Genomic DNA, 25,790 nt, shown 5'->3' with positions numbered 1-25,790 from the left:
TTTTGTGCCAGGGATCCCATCTGCAGCACAGTTTTAATAAGTACCACTGAGTTCCTTCAAATATTGTCTCAGTTCAATGGAACTCCATGAAATGTCTAAGCTGCTTGTAGTCACCCTGACTTACTTTAGTCCCTGATCCTTCCTTCTGTCGCTGATGAAAAAGTATTTGCACTCTAATGATGCTTCTTCATAGGAGATGATCAGCAAAGTTATTATGAAGCACTTGTTTTAGAAATAACAAATCTTAAAAAAAATTACTTGTAGTAAAAATAAAATAATTTTAGTGAGATCCCCTTAGTAGAGCATATTCCCTTCAATCTATTAAATTTTTCTAGCTTTATTTATTGTTCTCAAGATAAACATAAAAATCAGTTCTGAGCAATATAGCATCTATGAACTTGGAATAGTGCTCCAAAACTATTATTGGTGTTATAATGATTGATTTAGGGTGATTCATATATACTAAAATGGTATGCTTCCCCTTACATCATTTTGTCAGAAGTTCTGGAAGAAGATTTAAAACACACAAAAATGCTATGACAAAACTTCGTAATTTTTGTTTGATTTATTTTTTTAACTTGATTTATAGAGAGGAAGGGAGAGATAGGAGAAACATCAATATGAGTGAAACGTTGGTCGGCTGCCTCGTGCACACCCCCAACAAGGGAACAGGGATCAAGCCGCCACGCGGGCATGTGCCCTGGCTGGGAATCTAAGCAGCAGCCTTTTCCTTTGTGCACTGGACGATGCCCAACCAAATGAGCCACAGTGGCCAGGGCTTTTGTTTTATTTGAATGATACTTAACCAAGGGTCATTCTCAAGGTTCTAAAACAAACCAAATGATGTTGAGGAAATTAGAATTTAATTTGAAGTTTACTTAGAATCAACCTTTGCTTTAGAAAGAAAAACACCAAAAAAACAACAAAAAAACAACAACAACAACAACACACACACACAAAAAAACCCCATACTGTAATTAGGACAACTGTTGGCATTATATTTCCCTTAAAGACAGAAAACTTTGTTTTAAAATAGTGATTAAAAGACATGATCATTTTAGATTAAACAAAGTTTTTAAAGTTTTGATCAAATAAAACCAAAAGTCCCAGATAAACCTCCTTTAGACTAGTTTTGAATCATTCTCCTGCCTCATTCCAATGTCTGTGTTTCAAAATTGCTTACCCCAACTCAAAGGAAGTATGGTTATGATATGCTTATTGTTCAGGATTTTTTTCCCTATATTCAAAGGCCTTCCTTGCCGTTTACCAAGTTTCTTAATAAATTTACCTCAGTTCCTTTGATAAGCACTTCATACAGATCAGAAACAGTTCTCCTATGACCAGATCCTAAGCATCTGAGTTGCTAATGAGCCAAGCCTGGTTTAGTGCGATATTTTCCTCTGCTAGGCTCATATCACATAATCTATTACTAATTATCAAGTGTCCTCATTTCTTTGACATAGGTGCACAGAAAAGTCCAGGCATATTCCTCTTCGGGCTCTGAATTCTGAATTTTATTGAAGGATGGTCATGAAAACCAGATTAAAACAATTGAGTATACAGAGTAAAAGAAAATTTGCCCAGTAATTTCTCTTCACATCAAGTGGTTTCCCAGGAGGCTAATATGAAGGAGAAGTAAGCAGGTGAGGGTAGGAGGGTGATCTGCAGCTAGAAGTCTATCCACAGGAAGGAGGCAAGTTAAAGAGGGGAACAGTAAAGGAAAGTCCAACCAAAGAAGGAAACTTAGTGGTGAGAGAGACTGAAAGGAAAGGTACAAAATTTGAATTTGATTTTTAAATGCAGATAGAGAAATGTCAACTGTAATTGAAAAATAAAATTTAAAAGTATTAAAACAAGCCCAGCTGGCCTGTCTCAGTGGTTGAGCGTTGACTTATGAACCAGGAAGTCATGGCTCGATTCTTGGTCAGGGCACAGGTCTTGGTTGCAGGCTTTGTCCCTAGTAAGGAGCAGGTAGGAGGCAGCCGATCAACGGTTCTCTCTCATCATTGATGTTTCTATCTCTCTCTACCTCTCCCTTCCTCTCTGAAATCAATGAAAATATATAAATATATATTTTTTAATGACCATCATATCAAAAACCAAAGGGATTTAAAGAAAAACTGAATTGAAAAAATATTAAAATAAAATTCTAAAAACTAAAATGCAGATAGAAAAGTGAGACTATTTTGTTACACTTCTAGTTGGTGCGAGTGTTATTTCACCAGTTGCTGGGGAGTTAGACATAATATCAAGGTGATTAAATAACATCTGGTATCTGAGCAGTGTATTGAGTCATGTTGCCCCTAAATATTAGAGGTAGAAAGGATATCAGTGATTATTTTCTCAGAATTTTACAAAAGAGGAAACTGAAGTCTGGAAATGCTAATTTCTTAGTCAGTCTTACGCAGCAACAAGAACTTCTTAACTCTCAGGATGGTTCTTTTCTTTTTATTCTCTTTTAGGAAGAGTAGTTCCCTGCCCTCAGTGGCTCCTTTAATTTCCTGTAATTATACCTAAAGAAGTAAAAAAGTAAAGAAGCAGCATATTAAACCATTTGGAATATGAGCCTTGAGGCTGTCTTTGTGAATCAAATGTTACAATGAAAAAAAAAAAGAAGCATATTAGAGAAATTTACTATAGGTGGGTTAATGTCTATCAGGCAGTTTACTTGTACATTCCTTCTCTTTCCATGGGTATGGTTTATAATTACTAGTAATGCACTTTTAGTACTGCACTCTAGAACTGGAAAGGCTTATTCTTTCCAGGCGAAAGATACACCAGTCATTCTCAACCGTAGGGTCCCAATATCATCATCTGGGAGATGTATTTCAAATAACTTATGAAGAATGCTTATAGAATGGTTAAGTTAGTGCTATATTTTATATATATAATGGTTGGGTTATCCCTGTTATAACTACCACATTAGGTTATTCTCTCTTTGAAAGAAGAAGGATAATTACACGGAGCAAGTTAACACTTAAATTTTAGTTGTAGGTGAACCACTGTTATTTATGTACCTTTATAATGGTGATAATATTTTAGTGTTTTTGCTTTTTCTGTGCCCCAAATTTTTGGGGTGTCATAAAAATTTGGCTGTGATCATAGGAATGTGTTTGAAATGAATGAAGGCAGAAAATAGATGTGAATTGTTATATTGGATTTGCTACATCAACATGATGGTTAGTAAAAAGTTGTTCTGTCAGATGTCCTTTCAATCAACACACACAATTGATGGAATCAATAATCTGTACTTTATACATAATTTTTCCTTATTAATACTTAAACTTTAAAATCTTAAAAAGGACTCTGTCTTACATAGGTAAAGTAACTTTCTTTGTTTTTCTTTATTATAACTAAGAGCTGCTCTACATCACTTACTTTATAATTTCTTGTATTTGGTGACAACATGAGGCTGAAGAAAGCATGAAAGGACAAAAAAAAAAAAAAAGAGAGGAAGAATACCAATAGAAAGTGGCCCAGAAGATGTGTGAGAGTGGGTGTAGGGTAGAGGAACACATGGATGGAATGAGGAGAGGGGCGTGGTAGGGAAAAGGAGACGGAGGCGGTGAGTCCAGTGTGGTGGTGCAGGAAGAGGGGTTCAGGAAGAGAGCAGGAAGCCCTGGGAGCTTATTGAGGAAGAGCACCACCCGGGCACCGGCAGAGGTGCTTCCTTTGATCTGTTTTTAGGGGACTTAGCTGATTAGCACAATCTTCTCTTCCATAGATGTAATTTTTAAACACTGTTTTAGAAAGTATTACATTTCTATAGTCTAAAAATAAGGATTTAAAAAACAACACTAAAATGTGATAAATTGGTGTGATTTTTTTTTCTTTTTTCATTCCTTTGTTCTTTTAGTTGATGGAGGCTCATACCAGTAGAGACAGATTTATAAAAAATTGTATAGCTCAGACTTCATCAGTAGTAAAACACCTCCGAGAAGAGAGAGAAAAGAATTTGGACGATTTAACGTTATTAAAGCAACTTAGAAAAGAACAGACAAAGGTAAGTTGAATAAGGTTTACATTTCTGAGGCAAAGTTTTTCCAAACTTAGCCTTCAAAATAAAAGCAGTTTTTAATATGAAAAATTTAGAGTAAGGTATGATTATTACTTTAAAAAAATTACCAAGAGATTAAAACTTCATTTTCAGTGGACCTTATTTTTACATTTGGAAATATTCAGTGGTAAATTGGTAAATTAATGTGCATTTCATGAATGTATGCAGTGTAGCAGGTTTAGCTAAAATAAACATGTAATTGTATTTTATTTCAATTCCTGCTATTAAAGGTAAAAGGATTAATTCAGACCAATACCACACCAGAAAATCTAGGGAAATCACATCTGTATCTGTGTCCTGAGGCTTGACTTGAGAAGAAACATTTCTTAAATGTATTTACACTTTGAAAATATTTACTTCTGGTGTTATTTATAGAAATTTGCTGAAATATACAGATAATTAACTTCAGGACATTAACCTCTTCATCCATTAAAATATAGTATAATTTAATATAACCAGATATACTACAACCTCATTATAACTTATTCCTTACTATGGAGATGTTGCTCTGGGTCTTTGTCTCTTTTTTGGACATTGCATTTAATCTCCCATTCCTGTAGCTTTTGCTGTTAAGAAAATAGCAAGTGCCCTCTGAGGGCTATGTCAGAGGAAGCCTTATTTTCCAAAGTCAGCTATAATGTAGATAGGGTGTGGACGTCAGAGTGTAGTTAATGAAACAGAACACTTCTTTATAGCCTTAAATGTGACATGTCAGGAAAACAGGTGAAATGTATATGTACCATATTTTTCTATGTGGGATGCATTACTGTCGCCTGGGGGTCTTTTAGGGGTAACTTTTTATTTTGATATAATTTCAAACTTACAGAAAAGTTGCAAGAATAGTACAAGGAATTCCCATGTACCCTTTACCTATATTGACCTATTTGTTTACATTTTGCTTCACCTGCTTTACAATCTGTTCTCTTCATGCTCCCTTCTCCCTCTATCCTTCCCTCCCTCTTTCCCAGTCTTCCTTTCCCTCCCACCTATACATACATACACATTTTTTTTCCTGAGCCTTTTTGCGAGTATGTTTGGCATGTTGTACCCCTTTAGCCTTACATATGTTGGTTATTTCCTAAGGACGGGCATTTTCTTACATGACCACTGTACAATTATCAAAATAATGTCTATATTTTAAGATGCCAAACTTTGAAAAGGAGGCCTTGTCATCTCTTTCAAGCCTTTGTTCTTGGAGCTGCACATGATGAGTGTGCACTTTCTCATCATCCCCCTGATGCTGTATGTCTCACTGGATACAGGATTCACCCACTGTCTCCACTGCTCTCTTTGGTCATGAGACTGCTTCAGCCCTGCATTCTATACCTGCTTATTCATCAGTGGTGGGTTTTTCAATAGGGGACTTCTTCTCTAATGGTCATCTTGCTATACTATTAGTATTTATGAAGGCCTAGAGATAATTTATATATCGCCTGTTAAAATGTAGTTGTTTTTGGGTTTTGTATTTTAACACTCTTGAAGCTATTAACAAACAAAACTGCAGGGCAGGGCTCGTAAATCAGAAACTGAAAAATCACTATTTGCAAATTCTGTCAAACAAAGAATAAAGTGACTGTTAGTGGAGAGCAAAGTTCAGAAACCAGTGAGTGTTTGGAAGTGTCACACAGTTTGCCCCGCCCTCAGTTCTGCCCTCTGCCTCTAGGACCCAGAGAGAGTCACCAGGGTGACCACTGTAAAGGGGGAGCTTTAGAAACCACTCAGTGAGTCAGGAAAGGTAGCTTTCTACCTGATATCATGTAGGACTATAGGGTAACCATGAGTAATACTCAAGTAAGGAAACCTGAATTTTTTATTTGCTATGGAGATTATGGAATCAGAAAGAGACAGCTCTTTTTTTAAAAGAAATAAATTTGTTTTTTGGAGAGAGAGAGGGAACCATCAATTTGTTGCTCCACTTATTTATACATTCATTGGCTGATTCTCGTATGTGCCCTAACCTGCAACCTTATTGGGATAGAGCTCTAACCAACTGAGCTCCCTGGTCAGGGCAGAAAGAGACAGCTGTACAGAGCTATTCCAGCTCTACCTCTTCATTTTCTGTATAGGAAACTGAGACTCAGAGATACTAACTGAAACCCTAAAATCACAAGCTAGTAAGTGGTGGATCCGGGACTTGAACTCATCTCTTCTGACTCTGGATTCAGTGTTTTTACATTAAGTTGTGACTGATAGTCAAATTCTGATTACTGTAGTGGACATACTTAATTTATATATAGAGATGCCAGTCTTAAAAGTCCTACTTCTTTACCTGAATCCTTAACTCAGAAAAATAACATCCCTTGCTGGAACTATATAACTGCTGTCACCTATTAGTGACCTTTGAGAAGAAGTTTACCTGTTTTAAGACCCAGAGCCTTTTCAGAAACAACCATCTCAAAGGTAGCATTATGTTGGTGGCATTGAAATTGTATTAGTAGTTGGCTGTAATATGTGCAGTGTTCAAGAATAGAAAAAAACATGGATTACCAAGGCAGACAGACAGCTCTAAGGAAATAAATCCCATCTACCACTTGGTGGCTTTGTAACCTTGTAAATAACTGCTCTGAAACTTCTGATTTTCAGTTTGTAAAATGGAGTTAATACTCAGTAACTTGATGCTTTCCTTTTTTTTTTTTTTTTTTTTTTTTGGTGAGAGTTAAATGAAATAAAGTATGTAAGAACTAGCATGTTGACTGATACAAACTAGTAGCTCCTTTCCTTTCCTTTTTGGATCTCTGGGACTCTGTATTTGTTACATTAATCATCTTCACAATATCTCCCAACCAGTGGTTTCCACATGTTGTTTAACCACTACTTAAGGGGTCTAGGAATTCACTGTCTTCTGTGGCAGTGCATTCTCTCTTTGTAATTGTTCAAAGGTTTTCTTATGTATTGTGAAAACCTGCCTCCCTGCAATGGATAAAATCACTGCACCTTACCGTTCCCTTGGAGCTATATAGGATAGGTCTAAAGCCATTGCTACATGGTATCCCTCTAAATATTTGAGAGCAGTTTTGAAGATTGTCTTAGTGGCATGTTGTTTGAAGCTGTTACTTCTCTGATGGATAGTCCAGGCTTTGAGAGCAGTGACACTTTAATGATTTCTGGTCCATATAGCCGATTAAAATCCAAAACTGAGGTGGCTTTGGTATGTGCAGGTAGGCTTCTTCAGGCTTGTTGCTCCTTGACAGCAGAGCACCAGTCGTGGAAATGCAGCCCTTCCCCGTGTTCCCCAGTTTCAGTCCTGTGTACTGGCCTGCACTCTGACACCAGCTCTGAGTCAAGGAAGTGCATTTACAAGGAGCCATTGTGTCAGTACAAAGTTCTAGTCTTATTAGTATTACTAGAGGCCCGGTGCATGAAATTTGTGCGTGTGTGTGTGTGTGTGTGTGTCCCTCAGCCCAATCTGGGACCCCTTGAGGGATGTCTGACTGCCTGTTTAGGCCCGATCCCACCATCGGACATCCCTCTCACAATCCAGGACGGCTGGCTCCTAACCGCTCACATGCCTGCCTGCCTGCTCTATTGCCCCCTAACCACTCCCCTGCCAGCCTGATCAATGCCTAACTGCTCCCCTGCCTGCCCGATTGCCCCTAACTGCCCTCCCCTGCTGGCTTGGTCACCCCTAACTGCTCTCCCCTGCCGGCCTGGTCGCCCCCAACAGCCCTCCCCTGCAGGCTTGGTTGCCCCCAACTCCCCTCCCCTGCAGGCCTGGTCGCCCTTAACTGTCCTCCCCTGCAGGCCTGGTTACCCCCAACTGCCCTCCCTGCTGGCCTGGTCACCCCTAACTTCTCTCCTTTGCCAGCCTGGTCGCCCCTAACTGCCCTCCCCTGCCAGCCTGGTCACCCAAACTGCCCTCCCCTGCCAGCCTGGTCACCCCTAACTGTCCTCCCCTGCTGGCCTGGTCATTCCTAACTGCCCTCCCTTGCCAGCCTGGTTGCCCCTAACTGCCCTCCCCTGCAGGCCTTGTCTCCCCACCCCCCAGCTGCCCTCCCCTGCAGGCCTTGTCCCTCCCAACTGCCCTCCCCTGCAGGCCTTGTCCCCCCCAACTGACCTCCCCTGCCAGCCTGGTTGCCCCTAACTGCCCTCCCCTGTTGGCCTGGTCCCCCACAACTGCCCTCCCCTGCAGGCCTGATTCCCCCAACTGCCCTCCCCTTCTGGCCATCTTGTGGCAGCCGTCTTGTGGCCACATGGGGGCGGCCATCTTGTGTGTTAGAGTGATGGTCAATTTGCATATCACCTCTTTATTATATAGGATGTGAACGTTCTTAAACCTCTTGCCTGAGCAATAATCCTGTTGGTCAGGTTCTTTGGCCTGGGTCTCCGACTCATGGTTGCCAAGATGGCCTGGGTCTTGACTTTGGCCTGAGGAAATCATTCTGGTTTTGACCTCTTAGCTGTCTCAACCTGTAGTTCTTGCTTTTTTCTCCTAATTTTTCTGAATATTTTCAAGCCCTTTTCCTGGAATTGTTAGGTTCTTTCCTTTCAGATTTCTCTTACCAGAGGTGACTAGGAATATGATGGGCCCTGACATCTGGACCTAGCAATGGAATTGGCTACTTTTATGATTAGGTTGGCAGTTATAAAGAAAATTAGGAAGACTTCAGAATTTTTTGCCTTAGACCTCTGGAGCTGTATGGTCAAGGTGTAGAAAACTCAAGCCTTTCAAGATCAGTTGGGCCTTATATAGTCCCCTTCCTCTCTTTGGTCCCCCCCCCCCTCCCTGTCCAAGTCCTTTTTCTGAATCTAAATCAGATTGCCACCTCCTTACCATTCTTTTTATTCCTCTGTGCTGTCTGCAAATCTGTATTGTAGAATCAGTAACCAGAACTGGGAGTTTTTAGTTCAAGGACATGTGAATTTATAGATTTTTGATAAATCTTTCCAAATTGTCCTTTATAGAGGTTGCATCCATTTATCTTTATAGGCTATTTTTATTTCTTCTGTGAACTACTTGGGAATTTGAGATTTTTTTTTTAAAGCTCTCAAGCTTGAGATCCATGGGTTTTATAAGATTTAACAATTGATTAGTTACAGAAAGAATGTGTGTCAAAGAAGGTTCCAAAATCTAACCCAGGTAATACTGCTAACAAAGAAAGCAGGAGCAGTGGCTGGTTTTGTTGGGAAAACATTATAGAGTTTGGTTTTAGTTTTTTATTTAAATTTCCATAACTTATTAGTAAGTTTGTTTTTCCTTTCTTGCAGTTGAAATGGATGCAGTCAGAACTGAATGTTGAAGAAGTGGTAAATGACAGAAGCTGGAAGGTATGAATAATGTTAGCTCTGAGAGAACTGGGAGGGAAACCAAGAGAGGAGGAGTAAGGAGAGTCCTAGGGCTCCTAAGAAGAATGGAGATCCTTCATTTACAAGCAACTGAAGATTTTCTCTTGGGAGGAGGGTTGGGGGCGGGGGGTGGGGGGGGGGCGGAACAGAGGATATGGTTAGCATCCAAATAGAATCATCTTATAAAAACTAATTTTACAGTTATGGTAGAATTGTATGACTTGTGGTAATAGAGTTGGAGACATTCTGTATGTTTTTTAATACTAATTATGGGCATATTTGATATTTAGAATTTTTACTCAAGTTAACTCAGAACCTTCACTGAGGTTATTTGTTAAAATTAGCCCTTTTGAGCCCAGTTACTTTCCATAAATTTTTATAACATCAGCTACCCTTCACAGTTGCTTGTTTTCTAACATCTGACCCTGAAACATTCTTGTACATAGTTTTTCAGTATCTGATAGTAGGGCTTTTTATGGTTCCTAGATTCACATGATCCTTATTACCACCTGCATAGTACTGATTGGGAATTAGATAGGTGGATGGGGATTCTAGGACTTCCCATGTAGTAAAAAAAAAAAAAAAGTCATAAAATCCTGACTTTAGTTTCCTAAAAATGTCTGTCTGCATACCCCTTTCTAAAACTATATCCCCCTCTCCTTTCTGAAGGGCAAAATCTATTAAATCTGAAAGAATGAACTGAAAATTTTGTTTTATCCTTTGTAAGTAACCAATGGTATGGGTTTAATCTAGAGAGAGGTTAACTGAACTAAAAACTAAAATGTACCAATTTTCAGAGCCATGAATAAATTGCAGAAACAAATTGATTTTCTTTGCTTTATTACATTCTTCTCCTCCCCCTCCCGCCCCCTTTCAAACTCTAAGAGAAAGTATATTTAGAAAGTTACAGAGGTAGAAGTGAGCCATAGAAGAAATGGGCTCAGGAAACAAGTTACAGAAGCAAAAAAAGGGCCCATGGAGTTTAGGAGAAAGAGAGAGAGGCAAGGAAAACATGCCTGGGGGAGAGTGTGGGGAAAGACATGGGCAGGTTCCATAGAGAGAGACGCATACATTTCTTTATTCTATCCTCTGCCAATATTTCCTATTCCAACCCTGTTCACCAATGTGATAAGGTGTTTGCTACTTGAAAGAATTTTGGCAGTATTTGTCCATTTAAATTTTCTGGAGAGATAATATTTACTCTTGGGATGGGGAGGAGGAGAGGTACAATAAATAACAGGTTTGAAAAATCCAGTGCAGAGGTTGATGTAGGTAAAATGTATTGTAGTGGGAAGAGTGAAGCATTTTTGGGTTTGATACTAGTTATAAAGGAAGTATACTCCATCCTCCCCCACAGAAAGTGAGATCCCCCACTTGTTTTAAAAATAAAAAAATGTAGCTATGGTGCAGTAGGCCAGCAAAAGTAGTTAGGAAGTCATTTAGGAAAAGGATTTGGAGAAGCTCGGCTGAGTTATATATATTGTCCCAACCACTGTGTTAAGGCCACTAATCTGAAGCCTCTTCTGGTCTGAGTGTTGGGAACTTAAAGGAACGTTAGGGCTGGGAACTGACATGTGATGAACTATAAGATGAAAGGGTCAGAAGGAGTCTATATATTTTCAACAGGTTTTCTTTTCATTGTGAGATATACAGGCCAAGGCTTATGTAGCATGTAGAATTTAAAGAATGTTAATAAAATGAACATTCATGTATTTACCACCTAGCTTGAGAAGTTGAATAATAGCACCACCTTAAAACTCCCTCTGTAGATTTTGCTTTTATTTTTATGACTAGAGGCCCGGTGCACGAATTCGTGCACCAATGGGGTCCCTCGGCCTGGCCTGTGGGATTGGGCTGAAACTGGTTCTTCGACATTCCCCAAGGGGTCCTGGATTGCGAGAGGGTGCAGGCCAGGCCGAGGACCCCCACCGGTGCACAATCAGGGCTGGGGAGAGATGCAGGAGGTTGGCCAGCCGGGGAGGGACCTCAGGAAGGCTCCAGGGCATGTCTGGCCCGTCTCGCTTAGTCCCGATCGGCCAGACCCCAGCAGCAAGCTAACCTACTGTTCAGAGTGTCTGCCCCCTGGTGGTCAGTGCACGTCATAGCAAGCGGTTGAGCGGCCTTAGCATGTCATTAGCATATTACACTTCGATTGGTTGTACGGCCAATGAGTTGACCGGACACTTAGCATATTAGGCTTATATTATATAGGACTAGAGGCCCGGTGCACTAAATTTGTGCACGGGGGAGAGGGGGTTCCTCAGCCCGGCCTGCACCCTCTCACAATCCGGGACCCCTCGGGAGATATCTGACTGCTGTTTTAGACTCAATCCCGCAGGAATTCCTGCGGAATTGGGCCTAAACCGGCAGTTGGACATTGCTCTCGCAATCTGGGACTGTTGGCTCCTAACCATTCGCCTGCCTGCCTGCCTGATCGCCCCTAACCACTCTGCCTGCCTGCTTCATTGCTCCTAACCACTCGCCTGCCTGTCTGATCGCCCTTAACCATTCGTCTGCCTGTCTGATCACCCCTAACCACTCTGCCTGATGCCCCTAAACACTCGCCTGCCTGCCTGCCTGATTGCCCCTAACTGATCACCTACCTGCTTGCCTGATTGCCCCAAACCACTCACCTGCCTGCCTGATGCCCCCAACCACTCTGCCTGCCTGCCTGATCGCCCCTAATTGCTCGCCTGCTTGCCTGATCGCCCCTAACTGCTCGCCTGCCTGCCTGATTGTCCCTAACCACTCTGCCTTGGCCCCTGCCACCGTGGCTTCATTCAGAAGGATGTCCGTAATGATGTCCGGAAGGTCGTTCAGCTGTCCAGTCTAATTAGCATATTACGCTTTTATTATTATAGATAGTCCACAGTAGCCAACATAGGTTTTTTTCAAACCTTAAAAATGATTTGTTCCTTGTTAATGAAGTTTGAGGGTGAAAAGTACTCACAATTTTTAGACACATGATTAAAAGATTTTTTTTTAAATATTGAAGTATATACAGTAAAAATTCTACCTCTCATCTCTTATAGCCACTTTTCCCTTCCCTCTGAAAGGATGGTATAGTGTTCAGATATTTGCACCTTTTCTAACTTTATGTATGTGCACACACACACTCACTCTTCTCCCTTTGTCACACAAATGTAAGTGTACTGTCCACACTGCTTTCCCCCTTATTAGATCTTGAAGAGCTTTTAAAATCAGAACATAAAGAGCTTCCTTATTCCTTTTTTAAAATATATATTTTTATTGATTTCAGAAAGGAAGGGAGAAGAAAGAGAGAAACATCAATGATGAAAGAGAATCATTGATTGGCTGCCTCCTGCACTCCCCTTACTGGGCATCAAGCCTGCAAATCTGGCATTAAACCGTGACCTCCGGGTTCATAGATCTTCACTCAACCAGTGAGCCACACTGGCCGGGCCCTTATTCTTTTGTATGCTTACATTTTATTCAATTGAAAGGCTGTATCAAAATTTTTTGTTAACACAATCCTATATTGACAGACAGTCACAGAATGTTCTTTTAACATTTATGATATGTAATTTGTTTAGATTTTTAGGAAGCAAAGTAAATAGAACAACACATTATATAAATTTACACAGTTTAACAAAAGACTTTTTCCTTTCAAGCATACCTACTTGTAAGAAGGATCTGGCACTCATTTAGGAGAACGCAACCGATGTTTAAATACAAGTTATTTTTTAAAAAGGATGAAACCTTAAACTTATTTTAGGTATTTTTGTCTAAGTGTCCAGAATATGGAACTGAAATGTTTGTTAGTTACTAAGTAAGCTAGTTTGTGATGATTTTTTTTCCTTGAATAATTTAAATTTTATTAAAATACTAAAATTGCCTTATAAATGCATATCAAAGCTTTCCGTGCTCTTAGCACTTGGTCAGTCAGTTTGAACTGGTGAAAACTCTGCTTTCTAAAACTGCTGGCCTGGGACAAATGAATATCTCCTCCTGAACCATGAAAAATTTAATTTAGCTCCAAGCCTGATTTACACTGATAACTCGATGACTTGTTTCTCTTTAAATATTTTAGGTGTTTAATGAACGCTGCCGAATTCACTTCAAGCCTCCAAAGAATGAATAAAAAGCTCCTTTTTTTTTTTAAAAGGACCGTGTCATCTCATAAGAGCTAAGCATGACAGACATCAGCAAGGCGGGCTTCCCAGGACGATCCCTGAGCCAACAGTCCAAGACCTTTTGTTGATTTCAGCCCCACTTAGCCAAGACCTCAAGTATAAATAATTCTGATAATTATGGAGAAATCAACTGCTATTTTATACTGATTCTGTTTAAAAAAAAAATGTTTTGTAACTATTAAAATAATTTTCTGACTCAGTGTATATATTTATTTGATGATTTTCCAAGTTGAGACAGTAAGTTCTTATAAGAGAATATGAACACAATTTTAGTATCTGATTTTATTTGTATTATACCTTTTTGATTTTTATGAATTTATTGGCATGAACATGGACCTTTTGGGTTGCTGATGGTTTTATCCCTTTATGTTTGTACGTTTATTGCTCTTAAGTAAAAAGGGCAGTATTATAGGCTGGATCCTGTCCAAAGAAACTTTCTCTTAGTATGTTAGCTTCTCTTGTTCTCAAATGCAATGGAAATTTTTTCCTGGACAGTACTTCTGTGGACCATGAAAAGGAAGCAGTAAAACAAATTCAGAAAAGGAAAGGCAGAGGAGGGCTTTATGATAGTAATAAAAAAGTCAGTGAAAAAAACTATCAGGATTTGATCATTGCAAAAAACAAAGCACTTTTTAGTACAGGATGATTGTATTAGTTTCTGTTGCTGCATAACAAATTACTAGGTTTAGCAGCTTAAAATCCCGCCTGTATGTTATCTTGCAGTTTTGTAGGTCAGAAGCCCAGGCAGGCTAGGCTGGGTTCTCGCCCAGTGTCTAACAGGCTGAGACCAAGTTGTCAGCCAGGCTGCATTCTCTGGGAAGAATCTGCTTCCTGCGTCATCCAGTGTGATGGCTGAATTTAGATCCTCTGTTTTAGGACTGAAATCCCCATTTCCTTGCCGGCTGGCATGGGCTAAACTCTTGAAAACTATCCACATTTCTTGATACATGGCTGCCTCCCTTTTCAAGCTAGCAACAGTGCGTTGAATCCTTTTCATTCTTAGAGTATGACTTCCTTTTCTGGTGTAAGCTACACAAACAGCTTTTATAGTGTTTGTGTGATTAGTTTAGGCCTACCATGATAATCAGCATCTTCGTTACATCTGCAAATCCCTTTGGCCAGGTAATGTAAGATCACAGATATAATGTTTCACATTCACCATCTGAGGGATTAGAGTGGGGTATCTTGGAGAGCCATTTAGGATTTTGCCTACCACAATTTAAGCCACATGGCTCTGGCACAGAGAGATTGACCAACTGGGTCATGGGTAGGCCTGTGTATTTAGTATGTTGATCTTAGTCAGATTATGCAGTTGGAAGTGAGCAATACAAGTATTAAGTGCTTGCCATTCTTTTAATAGAACTTTTAAGCACATACTGTGGGTCAGATACTACCTTAGTTGTTGGGGGTATTGATACACAAGACCTACTGTGAAGATGGTAACCTAGTCTTTTTTTTTTTTTAAATATATTTTATTGATATTTTACAGAGAGGAAGGGAGAGGGATAGAGAGCTAGAAACATCGATGAGAGAGAAACATCAATCAGCTGCCTCGTGCACACCTGCCACTGGTGATGTGCCCGCAACCAAGTACATGCCCTTGACCGGAATCGAACCCGGGACCCTTCAGTCCGCAGGCCGACGCTCTATCCACTGAGCCAAACCGGTTTCGGCACCTAGTCTTTTAAAAAAATATATTTTTATTGATTTCAGAGAGAAAGAGAAACATCAATGATGAGAGAATCATTGACCGGCTGCCTCCTGCATGCTCCCACTGGGGATCGAGCCTGCTAACCCGGACATGTGCCCTTGACCGGAATCGAACCTGGGACTCTTCAGTCCACAGGCTGACGCTCTATCCACTGAGCCAAACCAGCTAGGGCTAACCTAGTCTTCAACAAGAAATATTTTTCTAGACTCAGCAATAAGATTTTTGTACAGGACTTACCTATTAATGACGGGTGCCTGATAGAAAGTTGATGCTTAATAATTACTGGATGTATGAGTGAATTGCAAGAATAAAGATAAGCCTCACAAAGATCTTCCTGATGCTCAGGTGGGAATTCAGAAACGGAATCTTAGGGAAGGATTTATAACAGCTTTTCCAGAATTCCAGGTCTGCTAAAATACTATATAGTTATGTTAAGATGCCTGAATCATTCCAGTGTAACATGAAAAATGTGTGATTTTGGCAACGTAGAGTGACTTTTAGTCTAAATGAGTAGTATATTTTGTCTGATGAATGGCATTGAAAGCCTCAGATATGGTGCATTGCTCTTAAAAGTTGATTACCTACTGATAGTCTGACATGTAATTGCTGCCTTAACAACAAATCTTGTTGCTTGGCGGATAGGTAGGATTTAGCCAAAATAAGAAGGGAAACAGAATGTGTAAAAGTTCAGAGATGAGTTTGGTCCTTCCTGAGCAGGACAGAAGATAGCCATAGAAGAAACACCCATGATAAGCCATTTGCAAATTCCTTTAACAAACACTTGAATGCCTTCCATATTCGAGGCACTATTAATAGATCACTGAGCAAGAACAGATAAAAATATCTGCTCCTAATGAACTTACATGTAGTGAGGGGAGACAGATAATGGTAAAGAAGTAAATTATATAGTATGCTAAAAGTGATGTTCCATGCCCAAAAAGGAGGGGCGTTAGTAATGGGGAGTGGCGAGTAGGCTGCAAGTGACTATTATCAGGTGGTTAGACATGGTGCCCTTGTCTTTGAAAAGATGATTTAAATAGAGACTGAAATATACCAAGTAAGTTCAGTAATAAAAAGGAAGTTTCCTAATAAGTCATTCTCTTTTTAAAGTTGTGCTCCAAAGATACCACTTTGGGAAATGGAACAATAATGTACCAGGTGCTACCGCACTAGTCTCTGCTCATATGCCACACTACTTACTTTAGACCATCCAGGATAACTTGTAAACTGGGAGATTAGTCAAATGTGTGGTCTCATTTCAAATCAAGAAAATGGAATATTCTCTCTAGAGCTAGGTGACCTGATCAAATATGTTAGAGATTACTTAGGTAGCTCATGATTTCCATGTGTACTTAGCCTTATAGTTATGCCTTGATTGACTCTTTAAAAAACAACTTGTATGGGTGAACATGAACATTGAAGAATAAAGAAGTAAAAAAGTGCTGGCTCCTTTAGGCGCAGAATTTTCCGGAGAAGCCTAAACTACCCCAGAGCATTATGTGGGGGAGGAAACCCAAAATGTTAGTAAGAGGTTTAAGCAAAGAGCTTCTAAATGCAGTGGCCAGCCAGCTGAGGGCCACCCTGTGAAAGGGGAGAGAATTGGGCTATAAGAATTTGTGGGTCTCCTGGGGCACTAGGACGGTACAGCGAATCCACTGGCACTTAAAAGATAATTGCTGTAGATTGATTGATTTTCTTTTCCCATTTCATTTTTTAAAACGAATAAGCAAAACCTGTCTTCTAATTGAAATTCCTCAGTGGCTTCTCACTGCCTGGAAGATTAGCACCAATTTCTTTAAATGGCTTGCAAAGTCCTTGGTGCTGTGATTCCTGCTTACCCCCAACTTCACAGCTCTCTGCCTACACTCTGCTCCGCACCAGTAGGGCATCACTTTCAATTCCCAGAAAAGACCCATTCTCCCTTCTGAACTTCTGCACATGCTCTCTTTTCCCTGTCCTATTTTATGTCTCAACTATCACTTCTTTCAGCAAGCCTTTCCTGACCTCTCAAATACGGATTAGGTGTCCCTTTTAAATGCTCCAAGAGCAATACCTCTTATAATCTTCACCTTGCTTCTCCGTGGCTGCTTTCCCCCTCCCTTGCCAACTTTTGAGGTCTGGCACTGTGATTCTCAGTGCCTGGCCTGTATAAGCCTGAAATACTGCTAGTTCTCTTATATCCATTTTCCCCAAACCAAAGAGAATCCTGATTTTGTCTGGAGTGGTAGTGTGCCCGGCTTCCTTTGCAGCTCCAGATAGCAGTGAGGCAGTTTTGGCTCATGAGAGATGAGCAGAAGACTGCTGGAGCATTTCTGAGAAACTTACTTTCCTGATAAACGCATTGTCCTTTCCTCCTTTCTACCTGGGGTATCATTAGGGTGGCTAGAAGTGACAAGGATGGGGACTACTTGCCTGTGTGATGACAAACTCGAAGATAACACATTAAGGATGCTGAACAGAAAAAGGGACTGAATTTTTTTTTGAATTTATGTATTTGTTTATTTAAAAAATATTTTTATTGATTTCATAGAGGAAGGGAGAGGGAGAGAGGGATAGAAACATCAATGATGAGAGCGAACCATTGATTGGCTGCCTCCTGCACGCCCCCTACTGAGAATTGTGCCTGCAACCTGAGCATGTGCTCTGACTGGGAATCCAACCGACCTCCTGGTTCATAGGTCGATGCTCAACCACTGAGCCATGCCAGCTGGGCTGTTTTATTTTTTTGGTGAGGTTTGGGCCTGGCCAGTTCTCTGAAGTCACCTCCTGCTATAAATGCTGGATTTCCAAATTCCTGAAATGAGTCAACATTGGTTGCTAAGTTAAGGTGCTCAAGAGGAGCTGTTTCAGCATGCACAGGGTAAATGAAGGATGTCAGGATTTCGAATGAACATGTTTGTTGTTTGTAAACGTGTGCTTCTAAAGTGCCAGGGGATCTTGGAAAGGTGGCTGGTCCTCCTGACATCTTGTTCACACACAAAACTACTTTAACCAGAGGACAAAACAGAAAATGCAGCCTTGCCCCTGTCTGTAAAACATCATTTGGTAATGTGCAGAAATGCAAATTCCTGGGGCCCCTTCAGACCTGCTGGGAAGAACTGGGGGTGGGGCTCTGCGCTCCCGAGTTTTTAAAGCTCCAGTGTTTTCTGATGCGCCCTTTCTGAAAAAGCTGGAGGACTGCTGTTCTAGAATCACTGTTTTCCACATGAGTTAGTGGAATGTCCCTAAATGTTGATTTGCAGCCAGGGCTAGCAGGCTAGGCATACTTTTTTTTTTAAAAAAAAATGTATATTTCTTTATTGATTTCAGAGAGGAAGGAAGAGGGAGAGAGAGATAGAAACATCAATGATTAGAGAGAACCATCGATCGGCTGCCTCCTGCACACCCCCCACTGGGGATTGAGCCCACTACCGGGGCACGTGCCCTTGACCAGAATCGAACCTGAGACCCTTCAGTCCACAGGCCGATGTTCTTCCACTGAGCCAAACCAACTAGAGCTGGCTAGGCATACTTTAATTTAATGTATCACTTTCAAAATATTAGTGCCTTTCTGGGTACCCTCCATTAGAAAGCAGGAGATATGAGGATGCACCCCATGAGACAGAGAAAGAAAGGAAAATTCTGGTGGGGTGGGGCAGGGCTTGGGTACGAGGGGACAGAGGAGGAAGGAAAAGAAGAGGGACCAGGAAGCTGTTGGACCTCACAATCCATCTGTTTGGAAACATCTTGCTGTTTCGGAGCCCAGGAGACTGGATCCTAAACGGCATTGTGGGTTGCCTTTCCAGCCCCAGGCTGTGTCTCCAAACTTGTTATTAAGTGAGGGCAGGGGTTTTTATCTCTTCATTCAGGGATGTAATAGGAGTGGTTAACCTATTTGGTTAAGTCTCTATATTTAAAATTCTGTTAAATACAGCCCCATAGGGGATGCACTGTTCAAATCTTTATTCAATGAATGAAGAGTATACTGTTACTAATAACTTGTTTTCTCAGTGCTTACTACAAATTAGGCACCATTCTAAGTACTTTATATGAGACTAATGGCCCGGTGCATGAATTCGTGCACATTGAAAGGAAATTAATTAGAAGAAATATTTTAATATTGCTATTCACCATTTTTCTATAATAGAAGTGTCAGAGATGAAATAAAATTAGTAAAATGTACATGAAAATAATATATAAATTGATTGATAAGAAACAATAACAACATGATATAACAATGAATATTTTCCATGAAATTTTTACTGTCAGAATCTTCATTTATCATTAATTTTTAAAACTATGCTGGGTATTCTGGAAAATTTATATAATTTGGACAAACTTTGCCTTTGCTACAACATTGAGTAAATTTTCCATCAGATGGTTTTTCATTGGAGAAATTTAGGGATAGGCAAAATTGACATGTAACAGTCATTCTACCACAACTGTGTTTGATAATTGCATCCTCATTTACCTCATTTTTGCTATGAAGGCAGTTCCTACCAGTATTGGTAGTACTTGTTGATGGCTGTTCTTCAGACATATTCTGTCAACGACATTGTTTTCTTTGAGCTTCAGAGGTACGTTGTGCCAATAGTTGGTCTTCAGATACATTCTGTTGACAATTTTGGCTTCAGAATGTCAATAAAAACGTGGCATCGGCCCTAGCCGGTTTGGCTAGGTGGATAGAGTGTCAGCCTGCGGACTGAAGGGTCCCAGGTTCAATTCCAGTCAAGGGTACATGCCTGGGTTGAGGGCTCGATCCTCACTGGGGGGTGTGCAGGAGGCAGGTAATCAATGATTCTCATTATTGATGTTTCTATCTCTCTCTCCTTCTTTCTTCCTCTCTGAAATCAATAAAGATATATTAAAACAAAAACGTGACATTATTACCTGGTGCCCACAGCCTCCATTTGCAGGCTGGGCTGGGCTGGGCTGGGCTGTGGGCTGCATTTTGCACCATGGCAGCATCGGCTGCAATTTGGTGGGCTGTCGCTCCAGGGTGGTGGCGTGGCCTGTGTCTCACTTGGGGAGAGCTGAGTGTTGCTTTGTTGGTGCCAGGTCCGCGGTGCCGTTTCTCTGTAAATGGCCAGTGTGTGTCACAGCAGCTCCTGTGTTGAGCACTGCCCCCTGGTGGTCAGTACACATCATAGCGACCAGTTGGACCATGGGAAGGACACTTAGCACATTAGCCTTTTGTATATATAGATGTGAGATGAACCTTGGAAAATTCTAATAGGGAAAGGCTAGAGAAGATCAGACCTTCTATGAGGGAACAGCCAGAAGTATGTGCAGGAATTTTGGAGGAAAGTCATCTCATTTCCCTAAGAAGGAAGACTTGTCATTAATAGCCAGCTTATCCAGGATCTGTCCATTACTTGGTTCCTAAGGACTGAGATCAGATCTCAATGAAATATGTTAACATACAAATGCAGTTCTCTTTTTGTTCAATTTTTCAACCCACATTGAATCTCTCTCTCCCACTGATAAATCATGCCTTACTTTTCTGAGGACAAAGTATTCCTGACTATCTGTCCATCCATCCATCAATCCATCCATATACTTGTCACATGGATCAGATACCTGCCACACCAGAGCCCTTTTGTAGGGGAAACTTTGGCCTACAGCTGCTACTGAAAGAGCAGCCACTGAAAGCCCATTTCACACTATGCTGATTGGTCAGGGTTGGGCAGTTGGCCCAACACAACCAAACATTAAGTTGGCCAGTGTCCTGTGACATGTCCTGGGCAAAAAGGTTCTCTGCACAATCTAAATCTTCCAGGCTTTCAATGTTATCTCTGATAAGGGTTTAATCTCCAACATTTACAGGGAACTCATACAACTTAACAAAAGGAAGATAAACAATCCCATCAAAAGATGGGCAATGGATCTAAATAGATACTTTATTGAAAAAGGACATACAAAAGGCTGAAAGACATATGAAAACATGCTCAAAGTCACTAATTATCTGAGAGATGCAAATAAAAATGACAATGAGGTACCATCTCACACCTGTCAGAATGGCCATCATCAACAAATCAACAAAGGACAAGTGCTGGCGAGGATGCAGAGAAAAAGGAACCCTCGTGCAATGCAGACTGGTGCAGCCACTGTGGAAAACAGTATGGAGTTTCCTCAAAAAACTAAAAATGGGACTCCCATTTGACCCAGTGATCCCACTTCTAGGAAAATATCCCAAGAAACTAGAAACACCAATCAGAAAAGATATATGCACCCCTATGTTCATAGCAGCACAATTTATAATAGCTAAGATTTGGAAACAGCCTAAGTGTCCATCAGTAGATGAGTAAATTAAAAAATTGTGGTACATCTACACAATGGAATACTACACTGCTGTAAAAAGGAAGGAACGCCTACCATTTGCAGCAGCATGGATGGACCTGGAGAGCATTATGCTAAACGAAATAAGCCAGTCAGAGAAAGATAAATCTCACTCATTTGTGGAATATAATGAACAACATAAACTGATGAACAAAAACAGATCCAGAGACAGAGAAGCATTGGTTATACCAGTGGTCGGCAAACTCATTAGTCAACAGAGCCAAATATCAACAGTACAACGATTGAAATTTCTTTTGAGAGCCAAATTTTTTAAACTTAAACTTCTTCTAATGCCACTTCTTCAAAATAGACTCACCCAGGCCGTGGTATTTTGTGGAAGAGCCACAGTCAAGGGGCCAAAGAGCCGCATGTAGCTTGTGAGCCACGGTTTGCCGACCACTGGGTTAGACCATCAAACCTCAGAGGGAAGGTAGGGGAGGGTGGGGGCAAGAGGGAGAGATCAACCAAAGGACTTGTATGCATGCAAAAAGCATAACCAATGGACACAGACACTAGGGTGTGGGGGCATGAGTAGGGGGGCAATGAGGGAATAAGGACACAATATATAATACTTTAATCAATAAAGAAAAAAAAAAAAAACATCTTCCAGGCTTTGAACTGGGCAATACGGAGAGAATGATGTAGTTAGCAGTGGGAGGTGAGGCTTGCAGGAGAGTGGTGGTGAGGTACAATAGGGGCTATGACAGACCAATATTTTGAGAAAGCAGGAGCTATGAAGATGCATCCCAGGAGGCAGAGAAAAGTAATGCAGAATAGAAGAGACAATGCCAGTTGGAGCTGGAGGGAAAGTGGACAGAGACAGAAATGCAGACAGCTGTTTGGGGACTAGCTGAGACCCATTAATAATGGAGCCCTGGGAGAACCAAGATGGCGGCATAGGTAAACACCTGTACTTGCTGCCTCCCACAACCACATCAAAATTACTACTGAAATACAGAACAACTATCATCCAGAACCATGGGAAAGCTGGCTGAGTGGAAGTACTACAACTAGAGAGGTTAAGAAGAAAGCGCATTGAGACTGGTAGGAGGTGTGGAGGTGGGGAATGGGTGTGCTGCTTTTTTAATTGGGAGGGAGATATAAGCTCCCACTTGCTCTGAGCTCCAGTGCAGGGTGAGACTCAGGGGGAACCAGACACATACGGGGAGAAACTGGACTGTCTGGCATTGGGGCAGAAACCCAGTGGAGGCTTTCTTCCAGACGGAGGTGCTCTCAACGGTCATTGTTCCTGTGCTGGGATCTCCCTGGTTCAGAGCTGACTGGCAGCCATTGCTGTTTGCTCCACCCTAGAGATTCCCTGAGACCCTGCCCTACCCAAATTACAACCCCACCCAAGCTGTGCCCAGCGACTTTTGCATATGAATGGCCTGTCCTTTCTCAGCCTAAAACCTGTCAAACAAGCTGCAGCTGGGTCAGAGAACCCCAAAGCTATCAAAAGAAGGCCCAAGGCTGCACCAGCACCAACCTGCCTTGCTTCACAGCTGGGCCTTGTCTGGGCACTTCCAAACCTGATACAAAGAGAAGGAATCTTCAGATCTCTCTGTAGCTCCTGCTGGGTGGCCCCAGGCAGTGGCTGACTTTGCACCTCCTTGGAGATATAAGAGCCAGGGTACCCAGTGGTAAGTGTGAGACCATACCAGATTACAACTCTTCACATCCATAAGTGACACACTCAAGGGGCAGACTTAGTGAGCACCAAAGCCCCACTGAAGCAAGTCCTGCCCCATAAGGGTGTTTCCTGTACAGCAGCTCTTCCATTGTAGATGTAGCTGGTCCTCACAGCCAATTGGCCTGGAAGTCAATTCCTCCCAGTGATACCAATGGCAATCAAGGCTTAAATACAACAAGACTGTGCACACAGCCCACAAAGGGTTGCAACAGCAATCAAGGCTCAACTACAACAAGACTGTGCCCACAGCCCACAAAGGGGTGCACAAGAGTGTCCATGTCTGCCCCGGCCCGCGGGGCAGCAACGAGGGCACGCAGGAACCACCTAAGAGCATGAAACAAACAAGGAACGCGAAGAACGGAGGCAAGACAAGGTTCCTGATCAAGCCTCGTTTTTTTATTCGAGTGTTGCGGTATATAAGCACTCAAGAGGGGAGGGGTAGGATAAGGAGTTGCCATGGGATGATTGGTTGGGGACTGGGTATCTGTCCTAGCTGATCGGTTATTCTGATATGGGGGGTTCTTCTGGCCCTTGGGCGTGCGGGCTTTCTTTGTCCTTGCTTTGTCCTTGCTCAATCAGGAAGTAGGGCTGACCAGGAAGTAAGACCAAATTCTTCTTTTATGGCCCCCGGCACATGTCAATGACTGGGGAGGCTGAGCCACTGGGCCCTATAGGACACCTACTACACAAGGCCACTCTATCAACTCAAGGAGACTTAGCAGCTACCCAAAACATAGGAACAAACACAGGGAAGCAGCCAAAATGTGGAAACAAAGAAACATGTCACAAATGAAAGAAATGGAAGAAAGCAAACTACTAGATATAGAGTTCAAAACCACAGTTATAAGGTTACTCAAGAATCTTCTAGAAACCTCCGAGGAACTTAGTGAGACCTTCAAGGATCTTAGTGAGAATGCCAAGAAAATGGAAAAGGACCAGTCAGAAATTAAGCATACACTGACTGAAATAAAGAATAATATACAGAGATTCAACAGTAGATTAGAGGATCCCAAGAATCAAGTCAAAGATTTGAAATATGAGGAAGCAAAAAACACCCAACTGGAAGAGCAAAAAGGAAAAAAGAATCTAGAAATATGAAGATAGTGTAAGGAGCCTCTGGGACAACTTCAAGTATACCAATATCCAAATTATGGGGGTGCCAGAAGAAGAGAGAGAGCAAGATATTGAAAACCTATTTGAAGAAATAATGACAGAAAACTTCTCCTATCTGGTGAAAGAAATAGACTTACAAGTCCAGGAAGCACAGAGAACCCCAAACAAGAAGAATCCAAAGAGGACCATACCAAGACACATCATAATTAAAATGCCAAGAGCAAAAGACAAAGAGAGAATCTTAAAAGCAGCAAGAGAAAAACAGTCACCTACAAGGGAGCACCCATAGGACTGTCAGCTGATTTCTCAACAGAAAACATGCAGGCCAGAAGGGAGTGGCAAGAAATATTCAAAGTGATGAATAGCAAGAACCTACAACCAAGGTTACTCTACTCAGCAAAGCTATCATTCAGAATGGAAGGTCAGATAAAGAGCTTCACAGACAAGAAAAAGCTAAAGGAGTTCATCACCACCAAACCAGTATTATATGAAATGCTGAAGGGTATTCTTTAAGAAGAGGAAGAAGAAGAAAGAGGTAAAGGTAAAAAATTATGAACAACAAAGTGACAACAAATACATATCTATCAACAAGTGAATCTAAAAATCAAATGAATAAAAAATCTTATGAACAGAATAAACTGGTGAATGTAATGGGGCATGGAAATGGAGCAGACTGACAATTCTTGGGGGAAAGGAGGTGTGTTGCGGAGGGTGCGGGAAGAGATTGGACAAAGGTCTTATATGCATGTATGTAGTACCTATGGACGCACACAGTGGGGTGGCGAGGGCCTGGGTTGGGGTGGGAACCAGGTGGAGGGGAGATATGAGGGGAAATAAAGAGGAACATCTGTAATAATCTGAACAATAAATATTTAAAAAAATAATGGAGCCCTGGGTGAAAACCCACCAGCACAGTTCCTTAGGTTCTTAGAGTGGCCGTGGGTTCTGGTTCTGGCTGTGAGACCCAGTTCTGCACAGGTCCCTCTTCTCCATGAGGCCTGGCTGTTTGTCATTTCCTAGATTCCCAAGCAGGTGCATCTTTATGATAAATCCATGCATTACACAAAATAAAGTAAGTCCTCTTGAACCAAAGGAGCCTCTTAAGAACATTTGGGTGGCCAAGCAACATCTCCATGTTTAAATATTCCCCTGACATTAGAACATTCTTTCCTCATCCAGTACTTTTTCATACTGTTTAGAGCACTGGGATGTGCTTGGTTAGCTTCCTAGGTACCTTCACTGTGTCTGAACTTCAGGTTCCAACCAAGGAAGCTTCAGAAGAGCCTTTGGCCTTTTCCTATGCAAGAAACCAGGCAGAAATGATTGATTCACTCCTTAGGTAAGTGAAGAAACCTGTTTCCCAAGAGTTGCCTATAACCCTGGGTAGAATTATGCCCTCTGAGTTTTTATTTGGCCCAATTCCAGTCATTTAAGCACATACTATGGCAGAGAATTCTGGAGGTG

The 25,790-nt window shown here is 41.3% G+C and overlaps 1 protein-coding gene across 3 annotated transcripts in view; it reads left to right on the top strand.

Annotated features, from left to right (window-relative positions):
• MIX23 (mitochondrial matrix import factor 23) overlaps positions 1–13,696 on the top strand; it is a 33,744-nt gene extending 20,048 nt beyond the window's left edge. For 2 of the 3 annotated variants that reach the window (XM_080656068.1, XM_080656070.1), the window contains 3 exons: positions 3,857–4,003; positions 9,263–9,322; positions 13,392–13,696. In XM_080656068.1, coding sequence (XP_080512194.1) covers positions 3,857–4,003; positions 9,263–9,322; positions 13,392–13,442 — 258 coding nt within the window. In that variant the 3' untranslated portion in view covers positions 13,443–13,696. The remainder of the gene's footprint in view (positions 1–3,856; positions 4,004–9,262; positions 9,323–13,391) is intronic. The other variant, XM_080656069.1, reaches the window with a different exon arrangement.
• The last annotated feature ends 12,094 nt before the right edge of the window (positions 13,697–25,790 follow it).

This window comes from Plecotus auritus, assembly GCF_963455305.1.
Source record: "Plecotus auritus genome assembly, chromosome: 2".
In the NCBI taxonomy this organism is placed as follows: domain Eukaryota; kingdom Metazoa; phylum Chordata; class Mammalia; order Chiroptera; family Vespertilionidae; genus Plecotus; species Plecotus auritus.
This window is presented reverse-complemented; position numbering and strand designations above follow the sequence as displayed.